The sequence below is a fragment of the Danio rerio genome, chromosome 9, assembly GCF_049306965.1.
Source record: "Danio rerio strain Tuebingen ecotype United States chromosome 9, GRCz12tu, whole genome shotgun sequence".
Taxonomy (NCBI): domain Eukaryota; kingdom Metazoa; phylum Chordata; class Actinopteri; order Cypriniformes; family Danionidae; genus Danio; species Danio rerio.
In genome coordinates this window covers 39,997,410-40,024,972 of record NC_133184.1, presented here as the reverse complement: position 1 = coordinate 40,024,972, position 27,563 = coordinate 39,997,410, and the positions used below count along the sequence as shown (strand labels likewise).

General features: G+C 35.5%; 2 protein-coding genes across 26 annotated transcripts in view; both read right to left on the bottom strand.

Moving 5' to 3' along the window:
* Positions 1-461: 461 nt before the first annotated feature.
* tfcp2l1 (transcription factor CP2-like 1) lies at positions 462-19,263 on the bottom strand. Of its 6 annotated transcripts, none has more exons than NR_135219.1 (15): positions 19,021-19,263; positions 16,199-16,341; positions 15,636-15,709; positions 13,246-13,351; positions 13,061-13,167; positions 12,840-12,992; positions 11,302-11,412; positions 9,189-9,286; positions 9,061-9,112; positions 8,862-8,955; positions 4,032-4,122; positions 3,866-3,948; positions 3,640-3,699; positions 1,738-1,789; positions 463-985 (listed from the first exon to the last, which is right to left on the bottom strand). NR_135219.1 is itself a non-coding variant. In NM_001320372.1 (15 exons), the coding sequence occupies exons 1-15, from the start codon at positions 19,080-19,082 to the stop codon at positions 948-950; spliced, it is 1,407 nt and encodes a 468-aa protein (NP_001307301.1). In that variant the 5' UTR covers positions 19,083-19,263; the 3' UTR covers positions 463-947. The 6 variants fall into 6 exon arrangements, 3 of the variants coding, with proteins under 3 accessions (XP_073767912.1, NP_001307301.1, XP_073767911.1); NM_001320372.1 differs by having other exon boundaries at positions 3,640-3,782; XR_012384924.1 differs by lacking the exon at positions 9,061-9,112 and having other exon boundaries at positions 462-985; positions 3,640-3,782; positions 8,862-9,006; positions 19,021-19,178.
* Positions 19,264-20,398: 1,135 nt separating this feature from the next.
* Positions 20,399-27,563, bottom strand: part of clasp1a (cytoplasmic linker associated protein 1a) — a 127,986-nt gene continuing 120,821 nt past the window's right edge. For 19 of the 20 annotated variants that reach the window (XM_068223402.1, XM_068223403.1, XM_068223404.1 and 16 more), the window contains 3 exons: positions 26,573-26,779; positions 25,354-25,470; positions 20,399-22,311 (listed from right to left, as the gene is read on the bottom strand). In XM_068223402.1, coding sequence (XP_068079503.1) covers positions 22,225-22,311; positions 25,354-25,470; positions 26,573-26,779 — 411 coding nt within the window. In that variant the 3' untranslated portion in view covers positions 20,399-22,224. The remainder of the gene's footprint in view (positions 22,312-25,353; positions 25,471-26,572; positions 26,780-27,563) is intronic. The other variant, NM_001115139.1, reaches the window with a different exon arrangement.

The window sequence follows — 27,563 nt, the reverse complement described above, 5'->3', positions numbered from 1 at the left end:
GCTGTTTTGTTATCACTTTAGATATTACGCAAGAGAATCATTCAAACACTAGCTCTAATGTGGTTTGTGAACTGTTTCTGCTGTTCTGACGTCAGCTGCAGATGTGAATGAATGGCAGAAGAAAGTAGTTCCACTTACAAAAGGGGTTTTGACACTCTCTGTGTTTGATTTTCTTTTTATATACACGATTATGATTATGATTACGATCTGTTGTATAAATGCAATTTCACACTCGTAGCATTGCGATGTGGCTGTAAGTCGTCACTGGTAGGACACTAAGACACTAGGGCACTCGGCCTGCGGCCTTGAGCCAACGCACGCCTCCCTCTAGTGCCAATATACAGTGATATTGCAGTGCTACTTGTGATATTGCTCTATATATTATATGACATTATACAGTATTAATAATCATTAATCAAATACAAAAACACAGACTTCCAAAAGCAAAGCAAGAAAGCATCCTGAGCAAAGACTTTTATTTCAATATTTTCATTCTGATCAACAGAACCTGTCCAATATGAAACAGATTATTTCCAGTTAGAGGAGACTTTATCAACGTTTTAAAATGCTACATTTTGAATTAGAGTTTTTTTCTAGAAACATACAACATAATACATTAAATATATTTAACTTTTTACTATTTTGAAAACTCTAAAATAGAAAATAAATGTCAGACGATGCTTTGAAAAGACTTCAAGAATTTCATTTCACATGATAAAATAATTACTATAAAACACATATGAACAAAAATATGTATAAACAAACACAATAAACATTTGAATCAATTTCCAGTAAAACAGTCCAGAGGATTCTCTCTGAGAGTAAGGCACAGTCATCATACAAACCTCATCCACATTCATTCGTGTCACATTCCACCAGGTGATATTTAGCTGAAAAACAGTCCAGTATCGTAAAGAGAAGCTACAGACCATGCTTCAGTCGTCAAGTCACTTCAGTACAACATGATAGCCTTCATTCCTGTCATCTGTCATCACAGAGGGAAAAAAAAGCAGCATTAAACACATTTGACTGCAAAGTGTAGATTTATAGTAGGATAACTTTTTATAGTATTTATTTAGTATTATATATTAGATGTATATAGTAACCCATTTTTGACATTCATTCATTTTCCTTCGGCTTAGTCCCTTTATTCATCGGGGTCGCCACAGCAGAATGAACCACCAACTTATCCAGCATATGTTTTACACAGCGGATGTTCTTTCAGCTGCAACCCAGTACTGGGAAAAATCCATACACACTCATTCACACTCATACACTATGGTCAATTTAGTTTATTCAAATTCGCCTATAGTTCATATCTTCGGACTGTAGGGGAAACCGAAGCACCTGGAGGAAACCCATGCGAACACGGGAGAACATGCAACCTTCACACAGAAATGCCAACTGACCCAGTGGGGACTCGAACCAGCGACCTCCTTGCAACCATGCTAACCACTGAGTCACTGTGTCACCCTATATTTTACACATAGAGGTATATTTATATATAGTAACCTATTTTTGACAAATACATTCCTAGAAGTCTGAAAACTTTAACTATTGCCTGATCAGTCAACTATGAAGACCAGAATGTTGACACAACCATATATAGCATTCCTGCTTTTGTTTGAGTTTGAAGTCAGCAAATATGTAGGCAATTTTTATCCCATAACTCCTGTTAGATAACCAGACAGCCTAATCAGTGTAGTTAAGATAAAAACTGCATCTCCATGAAGTTACCTTTTACAGTGCTGATAGTGAAGCTTGCCTCCTCTGTAAAGTTCTGCACCATCTGAAAAATCCAAATACATATAGTGACACCAATGCAGCGAAACACATTTGAACATTGTATGAATGGATTACTGAATCCATTCGCTTTTAATATTCAGTCACTGATTTTACTTATAAATTTTAGGTTAAGAGAGCCGTTTTAGAGACAGAACATTATATTCAGTTGAGAGCAAAATTATTAGCCCCTTGTACAATATTTATTTTTTTTCAAAATATTTCTCAAATTATATTCAACGGATTAAAGACATTTTCACAGCATTTTTCTTTAAACTGTTTTAAATTTTTGACCGTTTGACCGAGGTCAATGTTATTACTAGCCCCCATTTTGCTTTCCGATTGGCTACAGAACAGATGTTTTTTTGTTATACAATGACTTGCCTAATTACCCTTTGGGGGAAAAATATAAAAGAATTCAAATATATTAACATTAACTGTACTTACAGTGCTCAGCATAAGTACACCCCTCACAAATCTATCTTTTAAATTAATATTTTTAATAGGAAGCTTTACAATAATATATTTGAGCATATACATTAGATTAGTCAGTACTGAAGCCAAATTTGGAGCTTATCTAACAAAATAACGGTCGAAAAAACAAGCACATCCAAATGAATGTTATAAAAAATACTATAATACAAATTTGAAGAAAGAGAAAAAAAAATCAAAAGAAGCAAAAAAATAAAAAATAAAAAATAATAATTTGTTGAAATTTTGTAGGTTGTAATTTTTTTTGCAACATTTTGCTTGAATTAAATTGTATTATCTTTCTATTTCTAAATATGTTTGGATACTAAAATATTATTCTAATAAATATATCTGTTTAATAAATCTGTTTTGTTTAAATGCACCAACATACATTGCCTATATTCACTGAGAAATGGAGAAAAATAGTCATTTTCAAACTGGAGTGTACTCAATTACGCTGAGCACTCTACATATTTATATAGCTATGGAAAAATTCATTGTGGTAGGAAAGTAAAATTGTCAAAATACGGGTGAAATATTGCTCTACTGTCATTTGGAATAAACCGGTATATTTAGGTACAAATTAAACATACCTATTTTAAGCTCTAATTGGTAAAATATGCAAAAGAAAATGTGGTCATATTAAATGTGATTACATTTAAATTGATTCAAAACTTTTGTTGACAAAATTGTGATCCTTTAAAAAGACTATTTTAATTTATCATCATACTATTTTTGTTTTTAAATATCCCTGAAAGGATTTATTTGCTAAACAAAATATTGTTACACTCAATGATACTTTAATGGATTTCTTCTGTAAGTGAAAATGAAAATGTGTGATAGTGTCCTTCTAATAACTAATTTATTTTATCTTTGCCATGATATTTTACAAGATACTAGTAATCAGCTTAAATAGACATTTATAGGCTTAACTAGGTTAATTAAGTTAACTAGGCAGGTTAGGGTAATATGGCAAGTCATTGTATAGCGATGGTTTGTTCTGTAGAAACAAAATATAGCTTAAATGGGCTAATAATTTTGACCATAAAATGATTTAAAAAAAAAAAGTTTTTATTCTAGCTGAAATAAAACAAATAAGACTTTCTCCAGAAGAAAAAGATATGATAGGAAATACTGTGAAAAAATCCTAGCTCTGTTAAAAATAATTTGGGAAATATTTGTAAAAGAAATAAAAAATTTACAGGAGGGCGAATCATTTTGACTTCAACTGTACATTATCTGAAGAAACCATACTGATGCCAAGGTCTTACCAACTTAGTAAACATGCAACTCTTTGTCTTTTGAAAGAACTAGTCATTGTGCAGGTTATATAACCAACAGTTTCTGAATGATCTGCAAATCTCTGGAATGTTCCACTGCTCTTACCTCATCTGAAACCAAGACATGTATCCCCTTCGGCCCTTGTCTATATACGCCATGTATTCGCTGTGAGGGAACATTATATAGATTGGCTATCTTCTCAGTGAGCTCAAGGACAGTTAGGTCCTCTAGGTAGAGTGCATGGTACACTACAGACAAAAACAATTATAGTATTAAGAATAAATGCTCATGCTGCATGTCAGGAAATCATAAAAAGAGCACTGTTTCCTACCGCCGTCACCCACTGCTTTTGTGTGCGGCTGGATCCTGTTCTGCAGCTGGGAGACATAGACAGTGAGACGTGGCTGGATGCACCTAGAGAACATTGACACAGAGGGTGTTAATAACATGTTTGCCCACAGGTTTGAATGATTTGATTGGTTAGTGAGGCGACTCACCTTCCTTTGATTGCATTGAAAAGACGAATGCCATCAGCAGGACCACAGATCTGAATGAAGTCATCTCGACCCATTTTTAGCAGATCTGAACCTGAAACCATAACACATTTTTTCGTGTGTGTGTGGAAATAAAACTGTATATAATCTAGTTTTAAATTAACAATAATATACACAGGCGATCAAAATTAGAGAACAATTTATAAATAATTGAACCATTCTGAAATAATGTCATCTTCACTGCTCAACAGTTGAAGGTGTTTTTGTTTCGTCTATACCATGCTACCAGAACACCCAAAATAACCAAGACATTTAAAAAAAAAAAAAACATTATTTTGCAAAAAACACACTAATCAATATTAGAGAACAACAATGACTGTAGCATGGAAAAAGATGACAACAAAATTTTCTGAAGGTTGTAACAGTCAGCACTTAGTAGGAAGTGTACAGGCCTCTGCTCTGAATGACTTCAGCACATTTGCGGCCACAGGATAACATTAGTCTCTCAAACTGCTCTGTTGTGATTTTGGTCCACTCTTCTTCCAGTCTCCTCCACAGTTCGGTGACTGAAGTGGGTTTCTTGGCCATAACTTTGTCCCCAAGGATATTCCAGAGGTTCTCTATTTGGTTGAGTTCAGGACTCTGGGCAGGTCATGTTATTATTTCAATGTTTTCAGTTTAAAGGAACTGCTTTACCCGTTTTACTGTGTGACATGGAGCGTTGTCCTGCATGAACACTGCAGGCTGATTGGGTGATGAATGCAGGGAAGGAATCATATGTTGTTGAACAAGGTATTGATAAACATTTGCATTCACTCTATCATGTAGCTGTGTAAGAGGCCTAACTCCTGCTGCAGAAAACATGCCCCAAACCATGACACTTCCTCCACTTTTCACTGACTTCTTTACACACTTTGGGTTCAGTCTTTCTCCAGTTTGTCGCCGAACATAATGTTTCCCATCGGACTCAAATAAATTAAACTTGCTTTTATCACTGAAGTGAACTTTGGACCAGTTCTCCTCTGTCCACACAACATGCACCTCAGCAAATCTTAGTCTAGCCTTTCAATTCTTTCTGCTAATGAGAGGTTTGGTCAATGCAGAGTGGGCTTCCAGGTTAAATGCTCTTAAACGTCGAGACACTGTATGACAAGATAGATTTTACCCTGTTCAGTGCTAAACTGGTAAACAATTCCAGCTGCAGTGTGGAAACGATTCCCCGTTAAGATCCTCACAGTATCCTGTCCTCATTTGTATTTTGTCCTCGTGGATGACCAGCCTTCTTAGGGGACTTAAATGAGTTTGTGATGTAGTAAAGATTCAATATTCTTTAAATCACAGATTTGGAACGACCAAGGCTGATAGGGTCATCCCTTTGGCCTTCATCTGGACAACCTGCTGCCGGAGGCTTTCAGTAACTTTAGAAAGACCCACCATCTTGCAGAGTCAGTGAAACTGGAAGTTAGGTTACCAGTTAATTAGGGGGTTGACAGATAATCAAGAAAAGTAGCACTAGGTGCCAGATTAACACCAATAGCTGGGAGGTATCTGAAAGTGTTCCTTAATTTTGATCAGTGTGTTTTCTGCAAAATAATGTTTTTTGTTGAAATGCCTTAGTTATTTTGGGGAAAAAGTGTTCTGGTAGCATGGTATAGACGAGATGAAAACTCCTTCAATAAAAAAATCTCAATTCATTTAAAACTGTGGAGACGCTTAACCTATTTTCTTTATGCACTTCCTGACTATCGGGCAGGGTCTCAACATATGTGCCTTTGTGGATCTATTCAGGCCTAATAAACTCTTTTGTTGACTAGATCTGGGCAGGTGAAAACTTCAACGTCTGGAACTATCTACCTTTTTAGAATGATCTCCACCCCTTACCTTAACACTGCCCCCCTAAAACATATTTAATAGACAGGACAACACTGCTCAAGTCAAACTTCATTGAAGATGCTGTTTGACTAAAGAACAACCAACACGCTCTCAATAAAGAATTCTGCTTAAAATGAGTCTCCTTGTTTGGGTTCTGTAATTTCCTACATGCATTTATCTTGTTATTTGAGAGGTAAGTATTCAGTTTTGTCTACATGCTGCTCTTAGCACTGTGAGGAGTGTCTGGGTGTCTGAATAACTATCTGCACAAGTATTTCTAATTTATTTTTACCTCAAAGAACAAAAAATGTATTTGTTGCAAGTACCTCAGGGCAGTGAATCACATCTAGTCACTTGTTTGTTATCTGTGCATGAGTGCAAGTACACGAATGAAGTACTGGCTGCAGATTACTTACTGTATCTGAATATCCAAATGCCACATTAGTAACATGTTAATGCTAAATTGTGAAATAAAAATGGTTAAAGAAAATGGCACCTTAGAGGCAATAGATGTTTTTTTAGATGTTCAATAAATGTTTTTGTTTTTTAAAAAAAAAAAAAAGTTATGGTAGTGCCGAACATTATGAATTTTTGAAAATCACAAATCCTACCTTAAAGGGTCACAAAACACATTTTTTTTAGCTGTTGACAGTCGTATATGTGTCCCACACTGCTAGAAACACTAATAGCAAATTCGTTCTTCCGGTTTAAAACAAATTTTTGAAGCTGCGTCACGGCCATGAGATCTTAGCGTGTATTTCAGTGTGTAGATTGGATGTCTGTACCTGGGAGTACTTCATGACGTCTCTGAGTGTGCTCCATTCATTCATGAGAAAGACTTGGTTCAAACCAATCAGCGCGCTCTATTGTGTATGCGGTGCAACTTCATTAATATGCATGATAGCTTCCAAGACTGTTTGTACCTGTACAGACTTCGGACAGCAGAGAGACGCCACGTTGTGTTGCCAAAACAAGTGGAAGAAGAAGAATTGTTTGGAGATACGGGTCATCAGTGTTGCTTTTATAATTTGCTGCAAGGAGATTTTTTTTATTTTCCCGCTATGAGAACCCACCGGACTCACGTGTGGATTACAGTGCACGCAAAACACACAAAAAATATGTATCTAAGAAACATTTTTTTACCAGAGAGCTTTTCTCATCTGGAAATGGTGAAATCCGGAATTACCACTCATCTCCTTTTAAAAAAGAGGTGGCTCCAGTTGGTGTTGATTGTCCTGTCTCTACAGATTTGGTAAGTAAGCGATCAGTGGTCTTTGTTTGTTTATTGTTTGGCAAAGTTAATTTGTATCGTCAGCAGTACTCTTTAAGTGTTTAAAGACGGACATTAGTCAAAATGATTTCTAAGTTACTAAGTTTACAGCACGTTAATATCACTACAATACTATAGACTGAAAGATCTGCTGTAAATGCTGCTCTCCGAGTGTAAACATGTAAACACTGAAATCAAGTGATTACCTTTGAGTAGGATTTTTGCCGCATTTTGTGACAGGAATAACACATATGGCTTTCTGATGCTACCTACAGAGTGCATCTAAGTTACTGAGAAATGCTGAGGTTTATTTACTCTCATTCGCCATTCGGTATCAAACATTGCATTAAAAATACACGCTAAAAGCATTTCCTTGAATAAAATATCTCGTTTGTCACGAGGGGCATAAATAAAATTAGAAAAAAAAAAAAAAACACTATTTAATAGTTTGTCAAATAATTTGATTACTGATGTCCATGTAAACAGTTAATGTCTTTCTCCCCTGCATCTGTGTGTTGTTTTGCCTCTGTGAAAATATGCGTGTGCCCAAACCGAAAAACCCAGTTTTATGCAAATTTTTATGCACCTTCCCTCTTTTCCTCCTCCGACACTTCCCCCTAAACAGAGCTGGACACGCACACTTTCCTGACTTTTTCTAAACTAGATGTGTGAAATAACTGCTGAAATGGGGGTTTCCTTTTAAAGGCCAGGAAACACCAAGTTGATGACAAAGGATGAAAATCTGGCCTCGTCTGGACCAAAAAAAACACTCGACCACTGACTAAAATGAAAATGAACATTCTGCACTTGCATAAGAGGATGTACCTTTCCATACGCGCAGGAGGCAGTGTCTGTATAGTCATTCCACAACGGGAAAGCGGAACTAGTGCTACACACATACAAACACATACAGTTTCACAGTAGTTCTTGCTCACCATGTTGGCTTGTGCAAATTTGTCCGATAATCTGATTGTCTTGCAAATTTTTAAGAACCGTCACTTCTTGACTTGTGTCGTTCCCTTTGCTTCATCACCTCAGTTTTTGGTTCTTGCGCTCTGATTCAAAGCTGAACAGCCAATCATCACTTTCCTTCATAAACGACCGATAGCAATTCTCTATGCTGAATGAGACAAACCCGGTCTGACTTGAGCCTGACGAGATGTAACGTGACGTGTGGAATAAACCGAACAAACTAGGCTGACAGATCACCAACGCCATTAACAGCCCAACGCTGCCCAATAGCCGACTCTCAGCTTGGTGTGTTCTGGCTTTAACACAGTGCATGCCATTTTATAGCCTGAAATCCCAGACTTTAATGTTGTAGGTATACATAGACTTTAATGTTGTAGGTATAATGTTGTAGGTATATCATATGGCACTGACCCTGACAGTTTTTTCACAGTCAGAAAAGAAACTGAGTTGGAACGAGAATGCCAACATACAGCTAAAACAAATAAAGTATGTCCCAAAACTCATGGATGTATCTTTCTACAAATAATATTTAGTCAGTGCACATTCACTCTATCAAATAAAGTATACTGGGCTGTGTGTATGCTCATGTACGACTAACACTAAGAATAGTTTCTGCTTCAATCTGCCTATCGCAGTCTGAATTAGATCCATGGTTAAACCTGTATGATGTCTAACAACACGACTAAAGTTTGTTTTTCTGAAAGAATTCTTCACCCCACCTGAGAAGCCAGAGAAGAGCCTGCAGAAAGAGGAGAACCTGTTACGATGGAGCCACTGCTGTGTGTCCTGTGTGGAGGACGAAGGCAACAGGTGCTAATGGCAAAAAGAAGAAGAATAGCATCATCCATGTCCTCAAACACACACCTATAAAGATAAGAGAGCACGGCATTAATGTTTTAACTAGCCTGCCGTACTTACATCAGAGCAGCTGGGCAGAAGTGGCTCTCCATGCTGGTCTGGAGAGCAGTTTCTATAAATGCAACGAAACAGAATTGGGATTGTGTTTATGTATTCATGAGGTGATTTCAACCTCAATAAGGACTCACTCCTCTGGAAAGCTGTAGGAAGTGTGAGCGCTGTGATAAGCAGGTGATGGAGTGTTGCTCGTGCTGCTGATGGATGGGGCTTCGGGCCAAGGGGAGCACTGAAAGAAAAAGAAATGTACTTATTACAAAGAATATTGACCTTATTCTCAATATAGATTGCTTGGGTCCAACAAGCAAGCATGTGACTTCCAGTTGCTGTATGCTTGTGTGTGTGAAAAGGGTTTAATATTTCACTATGTCCAGTCAAAGTAAGGAAACGAAAAGTAAGGAGACATGGAAAATTCAACAGAGGAATGCCAGCTTGAAAGATCTCAATAACTAACTTGTGTACAGAAGTGAGCATTTGATGAAACATATGCTATTTGTTATGTGACTTTTTCTGTCATTAGCATTTTATTAAAAGAACAATTTAAGTCATTAGAAGCAATACTTCTGATGATTATATTTATAGTATTAAATTAATGATGATTATATCTTGATCACAGTATTTACAGATGCATACATAACAGAAGAAAACAAAAAACTGGTCTTTAAATTATACACTCACCGGCCACTTTATTAGGTATACCTGTCCAACTGCTCGATAACGCAAATTTCTAAGCAACTCAATGATTTAGGCATTAAGACATGGTCAAGTTGATCTGCTGCACTTAAAACCGAGCATCAGACTGAAGAAGAAAGGTGATTTTAGTGACTTTTAATGTGGCATGGTTGTTGGTGCCAGACAGGCTGGTCTGAGTATTTCAGAAACTGCTGATCTACAGGGATGTTGCAGAGTTTGCAGAGAATGGTCCGAAAAAGAGAAAATATCCAGTGAGCGACAGTTCTGTGGGTACAAATGCCTTTTTGATGCCAGAGGTCAGAGGAGAACGGTCAGACTGGTTCTAGCTTATAGAAAGGCCAAAGTAACTAAAATTACCACTCGTTACAGCCGAGGTATGCAGAAGAGCATCTCTGAATGCACAACACGTTCAACTTTGAGGCAGATGGGCTACAGCAGCAGAAGACCACACCAGGTGCCACTCCTGTCAGCTGAGAACAGGAAACTGAGGATACAATTTGCACAGACTCACCAAAACTGGATAATAAAAGATTGGAAAAACGTTGCCTGTCTGAGGAGTCTCCATTTCTGCTGCAACATTCAGAATTTGACATCATCACCACGAAAGCATGGATCCATCCTGCCTTATATCAACGGTTCAGACTGGTGGTAATGGTGTAATGGTGTGGGGGATATTTTCTTGGCACACTTTGGGCCCATTAGTATCAATTGAGTCAACCATCATGTCAACAATTGTTGCTGAATATGTCCATTCTTTTATGACCACAGTGTACTCATCTTCTGATGGCTACTTCCAGCAGGATAACACACCATAAAGCGTGAATAATCTCAGACTGCTTTCTTGAACATGACAATCAGTTCACTGTACTCAAATGGCCTCCACAACCACCAGAACTTAATCCAATAGAGCACCTTTGGGATGTGGTAGAACGGGAGATTTGCATCATGGATGTGCAGCCAACAAATCTGCAGCAACTGCATGATGCTATCATGTCAATATGGAGCAAAATCTCTGAGGAATATTTCCAGTACCTTGTTGAATCTATGCCACGAAGGATTAAGGCAGTTCTGAAGGCAAAAGGGGGTCCAACCTGGTGTACCTAATAAAATGGCCGGTGAGTGTATGAATGCATACAAAACAGTAAGATTAATTCATTAAATTACACAAAACAAAAATGGGAGTCAAACCAACAAAAAACAGAAGAAGACTGGACAGATATGTGCGTCACACATCCAAAAAACACACAACTCCAACAATCCTTCAACAAGAGCTCAATAGATAGGAATCGTAAAGGAAATACACTTTATGGAGGGACTGACTTTTAACCTAAGGCTTTTTCAAAAAAGTGGAACAAGTATTGGCAAAAATGTGTATGTCATTGAAAACAATTTGTAATAATGTACTTCAAATGTATTATGATTTGATTTTGTAACCCATATGATAACCACATTGTTCTTTGTTTAGAAACAAAAGTAAAAAAAAAAAAGCAATACTGTTATGAGGTATAATTATGAAAAATACTGAAAATGCTTCCAAATCAGATTTCCTACCTCAGTCAACACAGTCGTTTTATAGGACAGTTGGTATTTTTCTTTATCCTGAAGACTCTTCTTCTCGATCTTCTCTCTGTCAGTCTTGAGCTTGCGATCTGCACCTTTAGGCTTGAGAAAAATTAAATCAATAAAGTGACAGTTCAACCAAACCTTTGAATTTGGTCATAATTTACTTATAATCATGTTATTCCAAAATTGTATTACTATATTTTTTCATTTAAGCATAAAAGCAGCGTTGGGAAAAATAAATGTGTTTTAAAATATTTTTTTCTCTTTTTCTTTTCATCAAACCATTATTTGCATTGGTGATTTAAGGGTCATATATTAACTGAACTATATTAGCTTCTTCTGTTGTGTGTGAGATGCTGTGGATACTAATTAGCATTTTTTGTAGAAGTAGGTAAACGCTGGTCCAAAATTAAATTCAGATCTGCAGACACTTCCTGTCTGAAAAAAGGTGTTAAAACTGAACACAGAAAGTCTTATGCTTTTAATGTTGTGACGAAAATTCGTAGAAAAAGAGGACTCATGTCTGGGGTGCGGCCAATGGAGGACTGGACAATGATTGACAAATGACGAATTTCACTAAACTACACATGTTAATATCAGCTGCCTATATAAGTTGAAGTCAGGAAATGAAAACTGTTGCGCACCTCCTGAATGTAACTTTTGCATTACATTGAGAATAACAGAATTCTGTGAATTATTCATTTGTATCCAATAAATTGTTACGTTTTTGACATTGCAGAAAAACCTCTCCAGACCTTAATTCTTGATCACGCATGGAATTGATTTATTATTCCAACTGCAGATATTTAGAGAAATGTCTATGCAGAGGTGTTTTTAATTAATATGATAATATTGTACTTTGCTTTAACAGAGGAAGACTGGATTCATTATTTTTGTCTGGACAAAAGTATCATCGTAGCTTCATACAATTATTGTTGAACCACTAAAGTAACATAAAATGTTAGGACAAAGTTTTTTGGTATCTTTCTGGACTAGACATTTCGTTGCCCTTGCTGTCTATGGAGGATGAGGGAGCTCTCGGATTTCCTTTGAATTATCTTAATTTGTATTCAAAAGATGAACAAATGTCTCAAAAAGGTTTGAGGATGATTAATTAATTCCAGACTTTTCATTTTTGGGTGAACTTTAAGCTTTTAGACCGAACTATAGGCATCATTAGCATCACATTTATTTATCTATGACGGTCCTAAATATTGTTTGCTTGGAGTAAGTGAAAAACTCCTTGAAATAGTTTTTCGGTATCGCACAACCTCTATTCGATTTCTTTTATAGAATGTTTTGATTGTTTACACAATGGAGTGAGCACTGTCTCGTGATGCAATCATAGAGAGGCTGTAAATCACTTTTCATTCACTGTTTCCAGCAGGTGGAATGATCTACCTAATCCCACACAAACTGCACGTCTTGTGTGTATTGCCTCTTTATGTTTAATTGCCTAATGCCTCCTCATTAGAAAGTCGCTTTGGACACAAGTATCTACTGAATGAGTCTTTAAGATGCTTTACCTTAAAGACTTTGACCTGGCAGCTGGCGGAGCACATGTGTTCAGTGTATTCTCCATGTGCACTGGCTGTGAATGTGTCAATCTGAATCCGAAAAGGGACACCTTTCTCTCCACCGTGTTTTCTAGGAGTGAACTCTGTGCTAATGCAATTAACCTGTATTTACAGAAACAGAGAAGTTACCGCTAATGTTTCTCACTTCAGAAATAAAAGAAAAGCTCTACCTGAATGAAGACAGAGGCATTTTTGTCAGGATCCCAGAGGAATTCGATGGTGTTGAGCTGCAGTGGGTGAGCGTGAGGCTCTATTATGCCCACTGACAGTGGGATATCTGGACGTTGTAAAATATACGACAATGTGTTTGATACAGCCCTTTAGAAATCTGCTTTATTATGAAGTCAGATCCCACCTATATCCAGAATCCTGTCTCCTGGCCGGTTCCACCTCCATCCCTCCAGCTGCTGATGCTCTGTGTACTGCAGCCGCCGGTCATGAAAAACAACACGCACAATGCTCTGGAAACAAGATAAGACAGCAACATGTCACAAAAGAGTCCCGCTGATTAACAAAACAAAAAAAGTAATATATATGGGACATTCTACAAGAAACGTACATGATCTGTCCCTGAAATAAAAACATAAATACAGTAAAGAAAAAAGTATTTTATCCCATAAATGTCTAAAATAGACTGATGGTTGATTTCTGAGTTGTTCTGTAAAGGAATATGTCGTTCATTTGGTTCTCAGATTTATTTTCTTTATTAAAAACACTTTACAAATGTACAAACCCTGCCATTGTTCTTGTCCTCAACCCAATTGAACCTACAGATTTAATAGTTTTTTATGCTAAAACGCTGTTATTTAGAAAAAAACTTCAGAAATAGCAAGTTTAAGTTGTTATCATTCGCATCAATTGATCTATATATATATATATATATATATATATATATATATATATATATATATATATATATATATATATATATATATATATATATATAATACAAATACATTTACAGTTGTCTCCATGTTTCTGTCAGTCCAGTCACATTTGCATTAAGTCGAACATAAAAAATGAGTGCAAAGGCTGACTCGAAAGTGACATCATTTGACAAAGAAGAAGCTGACAGTGATCAAGGATGCATTCTATCATTGAATTGTATGACTTTATGCTTGTTTTTTTGTATGATTTTTTTGGAGGACAACAAGCTTAAGTCAGGTCCTGTCACATTGTTTATAGAGGGGTCTGGATGCAGACCTGGTGCAGTGCAGTCTGAGCTGCATCCGATGCTTTTTAATTAGTTCACCCAACCCCACACCTTACAGTGATGTCACTAGCTCCTTTCAGTGCATAGTAACTTACATTGCATCAAATATACTGAGTGGTCATAAAATTATTATTGAGAAACGAGACGTCATATTTTACATAGATTAAAAAAGATTTAGATAAGAATCTTCTGTTTATGTTAAATCTTTTGTTATTATTAGGCAAGTTTCATATACACAAGTGTAAATGTTCGGAGAGGAAGCCTAACATCTTCCATTTCAAGGCTGATTTAAAAATGTATTTTGAAACTCTTAAAGGACTTTCAAGTCGTAAAGCTTCCAGAACTGTTAATATACTTCAAAAGCTAAACTCCTCTTCTCTATGGTAAATGTTATGTATACCCGCTTGTGTTCTTTATTTGTTTTGTTTTTCATCTTTCTCTCCTTCTTTTTTCTTTTTGTTACTTTCTTTACATGTTATGCTAAAATGTGTAATATTATAAGACTTTTTATGCAATTGACTGTTCAGCAAAAACAATTCATAAAAAAAAAAAATGACATTGCATCACTGAGATATGCAGTCTCAGCTCGCATTATCAAGGCTGCATCAAGATACTATTGGAGAATTGGTAGAATGCCCCATATTTAGCATTTTCCTCATTATTAAAAGGCACATGCATTTTGGGTAGCTCTTATCATGCATATTTATAAGATGACATGCTAAAAGACTATAAATATTCATATTTTTAAGGCTCAAAATGCAGCCACCAGATACTAATTAATTGTAACATAAACATGCTTTACTTCTACAACTCTTCAAATCACTAGGTTTTACCTATTTGTCAAAAAGAAGCTTTTAATTAAAAATTCAAACTTAACATGAATTAGAAAGTACAGGCCAGGTACAGGTCGCCTCACAGCAAGAAGGTTGCAGGTTCGAATCCTGGCTGGGTCAGTTGGCATTTCTGTGTGGAGTTTGCAAGTTCTCTCCATGTTTGTGTGGGTTTGCTCCAGGTGCTCCAGATACCCCCAGTGCAAAGATATGCAGTACAGGTAAATAAAATGAACTAACTGGCTGTAGTGTATGTATGTGGATGAGTGTGTATGGATGTTTCCCAGTACTGGGTTGCAGCTGAAAGGGCATCCGCTGTGTAAAACATATGCTGGATATAAAATATCATAATGTTGACTTAGTTTACATTTCATAATATTCTAAAACTGTTTATTTCTAAGTTGAACTAATAAAAAATGATCCATAAAGACAAAAATATAGAAATATACAAACAAGTCATGCGCTGAAACAAGATCATATACTGGCATCATTCGAGAGGGGTCTGAATGCAGACCTGGTGCAGTGCAATCTGAGCGCTTTTTAATGCGCTTACCTAAGCACACCCCTAACCCTACCCGTCACAGTGACGTCACTCACTCCATTGAGTGCAGTGTGTCTGATCTTGCATCGCTGAGTGATGCAATCTCAGCTTGCATCATAAAGGCTGCATCCAAATACTATTTCATCATTCCCTTAACCTACCTTTACATATTTGCTGCTTACATCTGTATACTCCACCAGCTTCCCGTTAAGCATACGGATTTCATAGGACTGACCTACAGTGCATTATAACAAGAAAAGGGGCAGTGATTCCAGGAACAAAAGACTGGCACTTTGTATAATAAATCATATAAACACTATACAGTCAAAATATAAAGTGGTTCAAAACCTGTCATCAATTTTGTCCTGTTAAAATTATTGAACAACACTGTCTTTTCTTAAGACAATCTAGAAAACCTTTTTGATCCACTTCAAATATTGACTACTGTAGTTTCTGATAGTTAGCTTTTACTTCCAGTGCAAAAAGTATTTCAATTATTAAAATGACAACAAAACCAAACAAAAGTTATTACTGCACACAAGTAAAATAATCTGTAACCCTCAATTGAAAATTAAAACCACAGCAAAGTGTTGACTTTGTCATTAGAATGGTTAGTTTTAACAGTAGTACCATTAAAACCTTTACAGAAGTAGAAAAGGCCAAGTGCTATGAATGCAACGTCAAATATCAAAATGTTAACACAAGGCTAGTTATTTGAGCATACCTTGATTCAGATATGTGAGTGTTTCATCATGGAGTTTCACAGCTGGAGAAGTGGCTGCACAAAGCACATAATGAAAAGGAGATGCTCCGATCTCTGCAGCCTGATGTTCTTCTTCATGCTTGAGAAACGGAGCAAGAGCATCTCTAAGAGAAAATACAAAGCAGAAGCTCAACACTCTGTTAGTGTGCACGCTAACACATAAAGTACCAAAAATAACTCTACTCAAGCACTTTGAACAATATACATCTACAATACCGAAGTTTGGGGTCAGTAGGATTTCTAAATGTTTTAAAATAAGCTTCTCCTGCTCGCCAAGGCTGCATTTATTTCAGCAAAAATACAGGACAAATTGTACAATCGTGAAATCTTATTGCACTATAAAATAGCTATTTAAAAGTAATTTATAATTTAATTTATTTTCAGCTTTATTACTCCAGTCTTCAGAGTCACATGATCCTTAAGAAATCACTCTAACATTAATTATGATTATTATTATGATTATGATTAATGGCAATAGTAATAAAAGCAATGACTGGAGTAATCATTTCAATTGAGAGAAAATAGAAAAAACTATGAGACTAAATAAGCAAGCAGTTATTTAATAAATATTTAACAATTTAACATTTTTTAGATTTAATAAAAGCCATCTTAATGAACGAATAAATTTTCTTTAAAAACATGGAAAAAACTGACTTTTGACTGGTAGTGTGTGTATATTGTGTTTGCGTGTGTGTGTGTGTGTGTGTGTATATATATATATATATATATACACACACACACACACACACACATACATACATACATACATATACATACATACACACACACACACATATATACATATATATATATATACATATACATATATATATATACATATATATATATATATATATATATATATATATATATATATATATATATATATATATATATATATATATATATATATATATATATATATGAACAAATGTAAGGATACTTTAACTTATTCAAAACTTGGGAACAAATGGGTAAAACCTACTGGCAAATTAAAATAAATTAAGATGTAAATTTCATTGTGGAGCTGCTTCATTATCCTTATGTTGAGGCTATTTTAATGTTATTAAATAATTACTGTCCTAAATGTTAGTTTTTATTATTTGGCATATAAATTATTGTTACAATAAATGATATTTTGGTGCAGGTGTCGTCTGTACATCATTATTAAATCAAGATATTATTATGCTTAGATAAAACGACACGTCATAACATACAGAAAACAATGAACGGTAATGGATTACAAAAAAAAATCTCCTGTATTACAGTTGAAGTCAGAATTATTACCCCTCCTTAGATATTTTTTTTCTGGTGAAAGTCTTATTTGATTTATTTTGGCTAGAATAAAAGCAGTTTTTAATTTTTTTCAAAGCCATTTTAAAGTCAAAATTATTTGCCACTTTATGAAATTTTTTTTTCGATGGTCTACAGAACAAACCAGCATTATACAACAACTTGCCGAATTACCCTATGCTGCCTAGTTAACCTAATTAACCTAGTCAAGCCTTTAAATGTCACTTTAAGCTGCATAAAAGTGTCTTGAAAAATATTGAGTCAAGTAATATTTACCGTCATCATGGCAAAGATAAAATAAATCAGTTATTAGAAATGAGTTATTAAAACTAGGGGAGCGCGGAGCACAAAGTAACGCAGGGTTAAATGTAACAGAGTTTTAGGGTATTTGCTCAGGGTTAACCATGGCATGCTTCCAAGGTTTTAACCACAGTGTCAGCAGACGTCTTCCTGCCAATTATTGAAATATTTTGGCGAAATTTGGATGAGAAACACAGGAGAAAACCTTTTTGCAGCATAAAAGTATTTTTTATTATAGTCAATATTTTTTTTATAAAAAAAAAATCTGTTAAAGTATGAACCTAAAATCTGTTGTAATTACCGTCTTCTAGGCTAGAAGATTAAATCCTTTTGAAAGATGTAAGAAACACAGTGACTGCTAGCCAGTTTTAAGGAAAACAAAGAGGGGTTAGCTGTAAAAGGGTGTTACAATTAAGCCACACACTGTTGGACACCCATTAAATAACAAAATAATAGTTTAATTTTAATTTTGAGTGTAATGTTGAGAACTTTTTAAATAAAAATGTTTTTAATAGAAACTATTGTTTTAATAGAAAAAAATATTTTATTGCTAATAATGCAGCTACTAATGCAAATATAGCTACTATTTAAAGTAAACTGAATTTAAATTAATTGTGTGAAATGAAATCTGCCTTTATATGCATGTGTTACAACTTGCCGCACAGGTGGGGTAAATAGTAACATTTTATACGTCCGGCGATCATAATTCCAGTGCTCATTTGTATTGTAGGAGAGGCTTGTGTATTGTTGATAAATAATATGATTTGTTTAACGCATAACTTTGTTCATTATTTTGTTCAATATTTGACCAAAACCAAAAAGTGTTACTTTGTGCCCCGCTCTCCCCTATTATGTTTAGAAATGTGTTGAAAAAAATGTGTCTCCGTTATACCGAAATTAGGGAAAAAATAAACAGGGGGCTATAATAATTCAGGGAGACTAATAATTCTGACCTCAACTGTATATATAAAAATCTATATTATTTTCTCTTTGGTGCTTAAAAACTCATGGTCCCACAGTAAGCTATTTTCCTAATTTCTCTCTCCCTCCCAGGATTACAGTATTTACAAAAAAAAAAAAAAAAAAACTCTTGGCATTCATTGCTCTTCCTGACATTAAAGGCTATCAACTTAAAGTAAAAAATGTGAAGCAACACGAATGTCCTTTTTAGCTCTCGCGACTGAACTCACCTGATGTAAGTGTTTTGCGCGTGCTGCTGGTAGTTTTCAGGATGGCTGTGCCAAAACAGCATACTCTCCAGCTCTGCTACTTTCCTATCCCAGAAATAAGAGTACAGTAAAACGCGAGGTCGCCGGTGAAGGAACCGTGAGAGCCACAAAGTCTCTCCAGAAGTGTCCGAGTCGGCGGTCTTTTATCCCGCGTGACGGCCGACGGTCAGCTGACCCGCGAGTGTCCGTCCGCCACCTGCAGACAGCGAGCGTTTAATGGCAGATCAGCTGCTGAAACTGCTGCAGTGCTTGGCATAGGCTGACTCTGATAGCAAAGGTCAGACCGAGTTGTTGATAAATCAATAGCTTATTATACGTGCACAACCTTTTTTTAAACTAGATTATGCAATGTGGTGTTTGTGTGCTCGCATAGCTATCACTAGCACATATGCTAGCACACGCAGCTATATTTTCAGTTCTTCATTGTTGAACACAAAGTGCAAAACACTTTAATTTTTCACAAAATTATGTAATTTTATATTTAGGTAAACAGATAGAACTGTTGTATTATATATATATATATATATATATATATATATATATATATATATATATATATATATATATATATATAGATATATAAATAGATATATAGATATAAAACTATATAATACTTTGTATTACTATCTTTTATTATATATAATTTGATGTCATGAAATATGTTCACAATACAAAATAATAATAATAATTATTATTATTACAATAATTATAAAAATATTCCCAAAAATAATTTGGGGCCTAATAAATTAGCAACAGATTTTTTTTTTTTTAACGTAAATTATTACTCCACATTTTACAATTATGTAATTTTATATTTAGGTAAACAGATAGAACTGTTGTATTATAATATATATATATATATATATATATATATATATATATATATATATATATATATATATATATATATAACTATATAATACTTTGTATTACTAACTTTTATTATATATAATTTGATGTCATGAAATATCTTCACAATACAAAATAATAATAATAATTATTATTATTATAATAATTATAAAAATATTCCCAAAAATAATTTGGGGCCTAATAAATTAGCAACATATATATATATATATTTTTACGTAAAATATTACTCCACATTTTGTAGATACATAATCTGGTCATTAATTTTTCTGGCCATTTATGACACTGGACGGCTAGAACTGAGTGCACATCATCACGTGACTTTGTTTATAAATGTACTGATGCATGAAATATTATAAATACCAGAGTTGCTTCCTGCACATCCAACAGCTCCGACGACAGAATCACAGCCAACTCAGACACACTTCACACTCCATAATAAATCAACATAATAATAATGATCAACATAGGCTTCATGTTTCCGGGTTGTTTTATTTCTAGGCCAAACTTAAGTTGTAAATCTATCACAAGCCTTCTGAAAAAAACAAGAAAATAAAATAAATCCAAATCTGTACATTGGGACAGGAAAGGAAATAACAAAAAAAAAAGTATAAATACAAGAGAGTGTATCTGTGTCCGATGGACAAAACGTAAAGTCTAACATGCGTAGTGAACAATTCAATGAAATACCATTACAGGAATACTCTCAACTGTTGATCCCCAAAGCTGGCTTCGTCCTTTTTACAAACAGATGAAGAGCGCCAATCTAAATCAAAACGATGGTCTGAAATCGCTTAAAAACCTTTAGAAAGAAAAGCTGCGTCAAACAAACAAACGGTACGCACACTCAGCATACCAATAAAAGCCACATGCCCCAGTATATAATACTAAAGGAAAGTAGAGTGCTCGCACACAAACGTCTGTCCTTTTTTTTTTAACATGGTCAGATTCACAGTCTGAGGACAAACAGACATTTTGGTCGGTTTGGAGTTCTGCACTTGTCTACTTCCTCACATGGGCAACATTTTAATAATAATAATAATAACAATAATAATAATACTGTATTTACAGTCCACTGACGTGGTCACCAACCCCACAACAGCGCGGGATGGTTGTGGCGTCAAAACATGCAGGCTATTTGTTCACGTGCAAAAGAGTGCAACATCATTTTTACCTTAATTTAGTGGGGAGTGAGAAGCGATGATTGAAAGGTATGTACAAAACACTAAGCACTTAACATTAGCTGAAAAAAGAAAGAAGAGTTTCGACTTTTTTCTTTTGTTTTTCGTTTGTTTTAAAGTAACATGACCTCTAGTTTTGGATCTATATCCGAGGGTTTTCATTAGTGTCGTAGACTCATGCTTTAGCAGTGTAGTGGACATTAAAATCTTAACAGTCTGAGTTTGGAAAACTGAAACGTAAGGCATAGTAGTTTCAAAAAATCCACTTGCTCCGAGAACGAAGTATAAATCATACATTTTCTCATCCATCGTTTCTTCTCATCGCTCCGGGTCATGTTTTTCAACTCCATTTCGAGAACTGGTAATGAGTGTTGTGGCTTTAGATGAAAGAAATGCTGTACATTCAGAAGTTCGTGCTTGTATTTTGTGGCGAGGCCCACATTTTAAACGCACAATCCATCCTATGATAAAATCAATACAATTGCTTTACATTAGCCTTCTTAAAGACTGGGAAATCTTTTTTTAACATTACAAGGTATTGCGGTCCCATGAAATTAAAATTAATATAAGAATGTTTAGATCCTACATTTGTCTTTTGTTTTTTGGTTGTCATTGTAGCCAAACCTACAAATTAATTCTCTTTACATCTATCACTCGGGCCAGCCAAATGATCCACTAGCACCACTGAGATTGAAGTGATGTATTAGTTAACCCAACTGTGCCCTTTTAAAAACAACTCAACCAAACCTTTAACACCATATGCAAACATGAATAAGTTATTACTCATCAATGTATTCAACGAACAACCCCTTCAGAAAGCTTGTTTGCTCCGATTAAAGATTCAATGCCAATTACGGAAGATCGGTTCCCATGTTTTCTCAATCAGAAACCCTTTACATTCAATGTTCCACGGATGGAAAGATCATGAAAGACCAAACTGGGAGAGGTTTTCAGGTGTTGGATGAAAAGTCTTGATTGCAGCGAGCAACATTTCTCTCTCTGGAAAACAAAAATTCCAGGAAGATTGCGATGAAGCAAATAAAAAAAGGATGTCAGGAGGAGGCACAACTATGTTCCCAAATGCACATGTAAAGGGCACTGATTAGCGCAGATCCGGCTAGCTGTGAGAGGACACGTCTGAAGAACTGCTGCTGTTGCTGTTGGTGGTCTGGGCCCTCTTAATATACAGATTTAGCAACTTCATCTGTGGAAAAATAAAGCAGAGAGTTAATTTCAGAGTGAACTCACAGAACGCAGACCTGGTTCTCAGAATAGAGCGTGTATTTACATTTTATCTATGAAGGTCAGGGTTAATGTTTACTTTTACATTGTGTCTATAATAGTATAGGTTTGTCTTTGGCTTTGAAGAGCAACGTAGGCGATACTACAAAACATGACTCAACATACTGTCACCGGCCACTTTATTAGGTACAGCTGTCCAACTGCATGTTAACGCAAAATTCTAATCGGCCAATCACATGGCAACAACTCAATGCATTTAGACATGAATAGATGGTCAATAAGATCTGCTGCAGTTCAAACTGAGCATCAAAATGGGAAGAAAGGTGATTTAAGTGACTTTGAACGTGGCACGATTGTTGGGGCCAGACGGGCTGGTCTGAGTATTTCAGAAACTACTGATCTACTAGGATTTTGACACATAACCATCTCTAGGTTTTATAAAGAAAAGTCCAAAAAAGAGAAAATATCCAGTAAGCGGCAGTTCTGTGGACGCAAATGCCTTGTTGACGCCAGAGGTCAGAAAAGAATGGACAGACTGGTTCAACCGAGGTATGCAGAAGAGCATCTCTGAACGCAAAACTTGTTGAAACTTAGGCAAACCTTGAAAAATACACTGGGTGCAATTCTGTCAGCCAAAAACATGTTACTGATGCTAAAATTCACACAGGCTCACCAAAATTTGACAACAACGTTGTCAAAAACGTTGCCTGGTCTAATAAGTTCCGATTTCTGCTGCGACATTCGGATGGTAAGGTCAGAATTTGATGCTTTCAACAACATGAAAGCATGGATCCATGCTTTGTATTTGCCTTGTATCAACTGTTCAGGCTACTTGTGGTGGTGTAATGGCGTGAGGGATATTTTTTTGGCACACTTTGTACCCATAAGTATCAAGTGAGCATCGTTTCAACATCACAGCCAACCAGAGTATTGTTGCTGACCAAGTCCATCTCTTTATGACCACAGTCTACCCATCTTTTGATGGCAACTTTCAGCAGGATAATGCGCCATGCCATAAAGCGTGGATCATCTCAGACTGGTTTCTTGAACATGACAATGAGTTCACTGTACTCAAATGGCCTTCAGTCACCAGATCTTAATCCAATAGAGCAGCGGTTCCCAACAGGGGGTCCCAGCCCACAAGGGGGCCTCAGCAAGCTCTGTGGGGGGGTCACGTTATATTTTTAATAATTTTTTAGCAATGTAAAATTAGGAGAACTATTATGCTTCCTTAGTTCATTTTATCACCTGGCTGGCCAAAAAATGGCCAATTTTGTAATTTATACTCCACAAAACAAGACAAAGTCTCTGACTCGCCTTCAGCAGCTAATAGTAATGACCCAAGCATACTGGACCCAGATGAGGAAGCTCCAAACATTTTGGGTCACAGTGCTAGCAAAACTGGAAACATCAAAATAGTTACCTGAACTATGGTATTTTTTCTTTTTCTTGAAGCAAAGAGTTCCTGACCTAGCCACAGTGCATTATCTGCGCCAAAGTTCTTGCTAACGAATGCATGAGACCGTCCAAATTAATAAGACATTTGCAATCGACTCATCCTCAATACCGCAAAATGTACCTAATACAAATGGCCTACTGATGTTTTGCTTGTATATTTTAAATTAGGCTATTATTTGTGCATAAACATATCTGCATATAGTAAAAAACAAACAGTCTTTTTGACATAATTACTGCAAACTTATATGAGCAAAAAAATATCATAAAATGTGGAGGGGGCCTTACAATATTTTCAGGGTAAAAAAGGGGGCCTCGGGCAAAAAAGGTTGGGAACCACTGCAATAGAGCACCTTTGGGATGTGGTGGAACGGGAGATTCGCATCATGGATGTGCAGCCAACAAATCTGCAGCAACTGCGTGATGTTATTGTGTCAATATGGACCAAAATCTCTAAAGATTAATTCCAGTACCTTGCTGAATCTATGCCATGAAGGATTAAGACATATCTGAATGCAAAAGGGGGTATTGGAAAGGTGTACTTAAAGTGGCCAGTGAGTGTATTCAGCACTTACACGAGAATAACTCAGCACAACATTTATATCAGTATTTCGAACAAAATATGATAAGAGCCCATTTTTCTGTACACATAACATATATACATATATATATATATATATATATATATATATATATATATATATATATATATATATATATATATATATATAGTTAATTTCTTTATTTAAAAAGATAGTAATCTATATTACATACAAGATAAGATGATATTTGGAAGATATTTCAGTTTTTGCTCAGAGGGTAATGTAGGCAATTTCACAAAATATGATGCAACACATTCAACTCTTACAGAAGAATTACTCAGTGCTGCATTTTTAATCACTATTTTGAATAAAATGTGATTATAATGTGTCTGTACATATGATTAATATTTGAAAGCAGTTTTAATGTTGTTACATTTACCTATATTACCCTGTTAATATAGAATGACATTAGGAAGATCCACCCAATAAAATAAATTATAGTAATAATAATACTATTATTTCAAAAAAATAAATAAAAACTTAATGCATTTAATCTTTTATTAAATTTTATAAAAATGTATCTGATTTTATTCTTGTTAAACGGTCTGACTTATTTAATTGTTTTTTTAATTTATGCAGAGAATAAATAATAACAATAAAAATAATAAAAACGGTAGATATATAAGAGTAACTGAATGTGAAGAAAGTTTTGAAAGTAAATATTACAAATGCCAATAGTATTGTCTAGCTTATTATGTTAATATAATTCATTCATATAGGTTTCTGATTGTATGTTTAAAAATCATCAGCAACTATTCTGATGAAAACCACTACTTCAGTTTTACCTTGAACTATGTAATGACGCTCAAATGAAGTGAAACTGGGTCAAATATAATAACCCAGGCCAGTTAAAACCAGAGGATGACATAAATAAATAGTAGAGTGATAAGCAGGTAGAACATGCTGAACTGTTTGGTGGACTTTGAGCTGCTGTGAAGTGAACATACCTTGCTCCCTGTGAGCTGGGCCAAGTGTGGCTTCAGCTCCTCACCAATCACAGAGTAAATGGCCACCAGACAGAAGACACTGGCCTTGCGGACGCTACTTTCCGTGTTATCATAGCCCTGCAGACAGACACACGCTTTCAGCCTTCACATCTTCATACACGTGCATGTCATCAAGAGTACAGGAGGTGAAAGTTCAATGAAGGCATGTTGACTACACCTTCAATGTGCCCAATGCTGACTATGCTGATTCACTTAATAGTGACCCAATTTTATTCATGGGGTTGACCAAAGTTCCCTTTAATCCAAAAGAGCTACAAAACAGAGTTATTAGAAATCTTCTTTAGCGTAAATCTCTGCATATTCCATTGCTTGTTTGGGTCAATACCATATTTCTATAAGATATTCTTTTACATGCAAATTCATAATAGTATTATCCGTAATATGCTGACAGTGCTATATATGCTAATCCATTTCGCTTTATGATAGTAAGATCATTAATGGCTTAAGCATAAATCAATCATCACCATTGGATTTCAGCCACTGATGCTGATTTTCTCCAGCATGTAAAACCTGCTGTCTATCAGTTTAGTCATGAATTAACATCATGAAAGCAAATCAATTTCATTCGTTCTCATCGGTTGACTGTTTTAGACCATGGGTGACCAACCCTGCTCCTGGAAGTCGACCTTCCTGCAGATTTCAGTTGCAACCCATATTAAACACACCTGCCTGTAATTATCAAGTGCTGTTCAGGTCCTAATTAATTGATTCAGGTGTGTTTGATCAGGGTTTGAGCTGAACTCTTTAGGAAGGTCGATCTCCAGGAACAGGGTTGAGCACCCCTGTTTTAGACAATCAAAAAATGACATTATAATGAAAGTCAATGTGGCAAAAACAGCCACAAACATAACGAAAGGGTAGTAAATATGCTCTGAGTGTATTGTTGAGTTTTTGAAAACCTTCAAAGCATTTTACAAAACTATGTGTTTAAATTTGTTACCAAAAATCAATCAAATTTGCTGAAACACAGAGAATGTTGTGGCCAAATTAAGACTCAAAATCCCCCCAGAGTGGATGAAAACATCCCCAACAGCACACAAGAGTTAAACTGCATAGTGAATACTTCTCAAAAATGAAAGTGAACAATCAAGTTCCAAAAGTAAAAGAAGTGCAGAAATGATCTATTCATTATAAAACACGGCCAACATGAAGAACTCACTTGTAAGAGGCCAGGGATGATGTCTGGCAGCAGCTGATGTAGGGACTCCTTGGTGATGCGCTCGACCACTTTAGTCTGCATCTTAATAGCAGCAAGGTTGATAGGATAGTCTGCAGTCTGGACGATGGGGCACAACACTTTTATGCACTGCTCTGGGTGGATGGAACCTGCCAGTGTAGAAGCAGCTTCTTCAGCCGCCCTCACCACCTGTGCATATGAGTTTAAGATCCTGTGACTTTGAACTGATCTTTTCAGCATTATCTTCATTTGACTTCAATGGTGAAATGAACTGGTAATGTTTTTTTCTCTTCATAGGCCTGCACTTTATTCATTTATTCATCTTGTTGTTGGGTTTGTTTAACCAAGGTGAACCTATGTGTCTATCAGTGCAGGTGTAGCATTTAAAATGAGATTAAATAGTCCAGGCAGCTCATTTTACTCTTAATGAGGCTGTTACAAAGAAAAAGTCACCTGGTCAGCTTGATTTCCTAGAAGCAGTGTAGTTACATGGGTTATTATATATATATATATATATATATATATATATATATATATATATATATACACACACACACACACACACACACACACACACACACACACACACACACACACACACACACACACACATACACACGCACGCACGCACGCACACGCACACACACATACACAAAATACATCCCAATTTCAAGTATTAATAAAAAATACATATTGATAGTATGTGACACTAAAGACAGGATAAATGATTGCTGAAAACTGTGCTTTGCCATAACATAATAAATGAAATTTTACAAAACATTAAAACTGAATATTACTTCACTTTTGCTCAAATAATCATAGCTTTGATCTGTGAGCACAACCAACTTTCAAAAACAATTTTACCATTCCCAAACTTTTGAACAGTAATGTATCAAATTTTAATAATAATTTATAATTATAAGTATTAAATAATTTATTTTCTGTTTAATGTTTTAATATTTTTAACACAAGC

Excerpts from the sequence above, each read along its gene's own strand:
- tfcp2l1 (NM_001320372.1), bottom strand. The coding sequence starts at position 19,082 with ATGCTGTTTTGGCACAGCCATCCTGAAAACTACCAGCAGCACGCGCAA. Across the intron at positions 12,993-13,060 it reads ATGCCTCTGTCTTCATTCAG|GTTAATTGCATTAGCACAGA; the intron begins GTAGAGCTTTTC and ends CTGTAAATACAG. Across the intron at positions 11,413-12,839 it reads GCCAGGTCAAAGTCTTTAAG|CCTAAAGGTGCAGATCGCAA; the intron begins GTAAAGCATCTT and ends ATTTTTCTCAAG.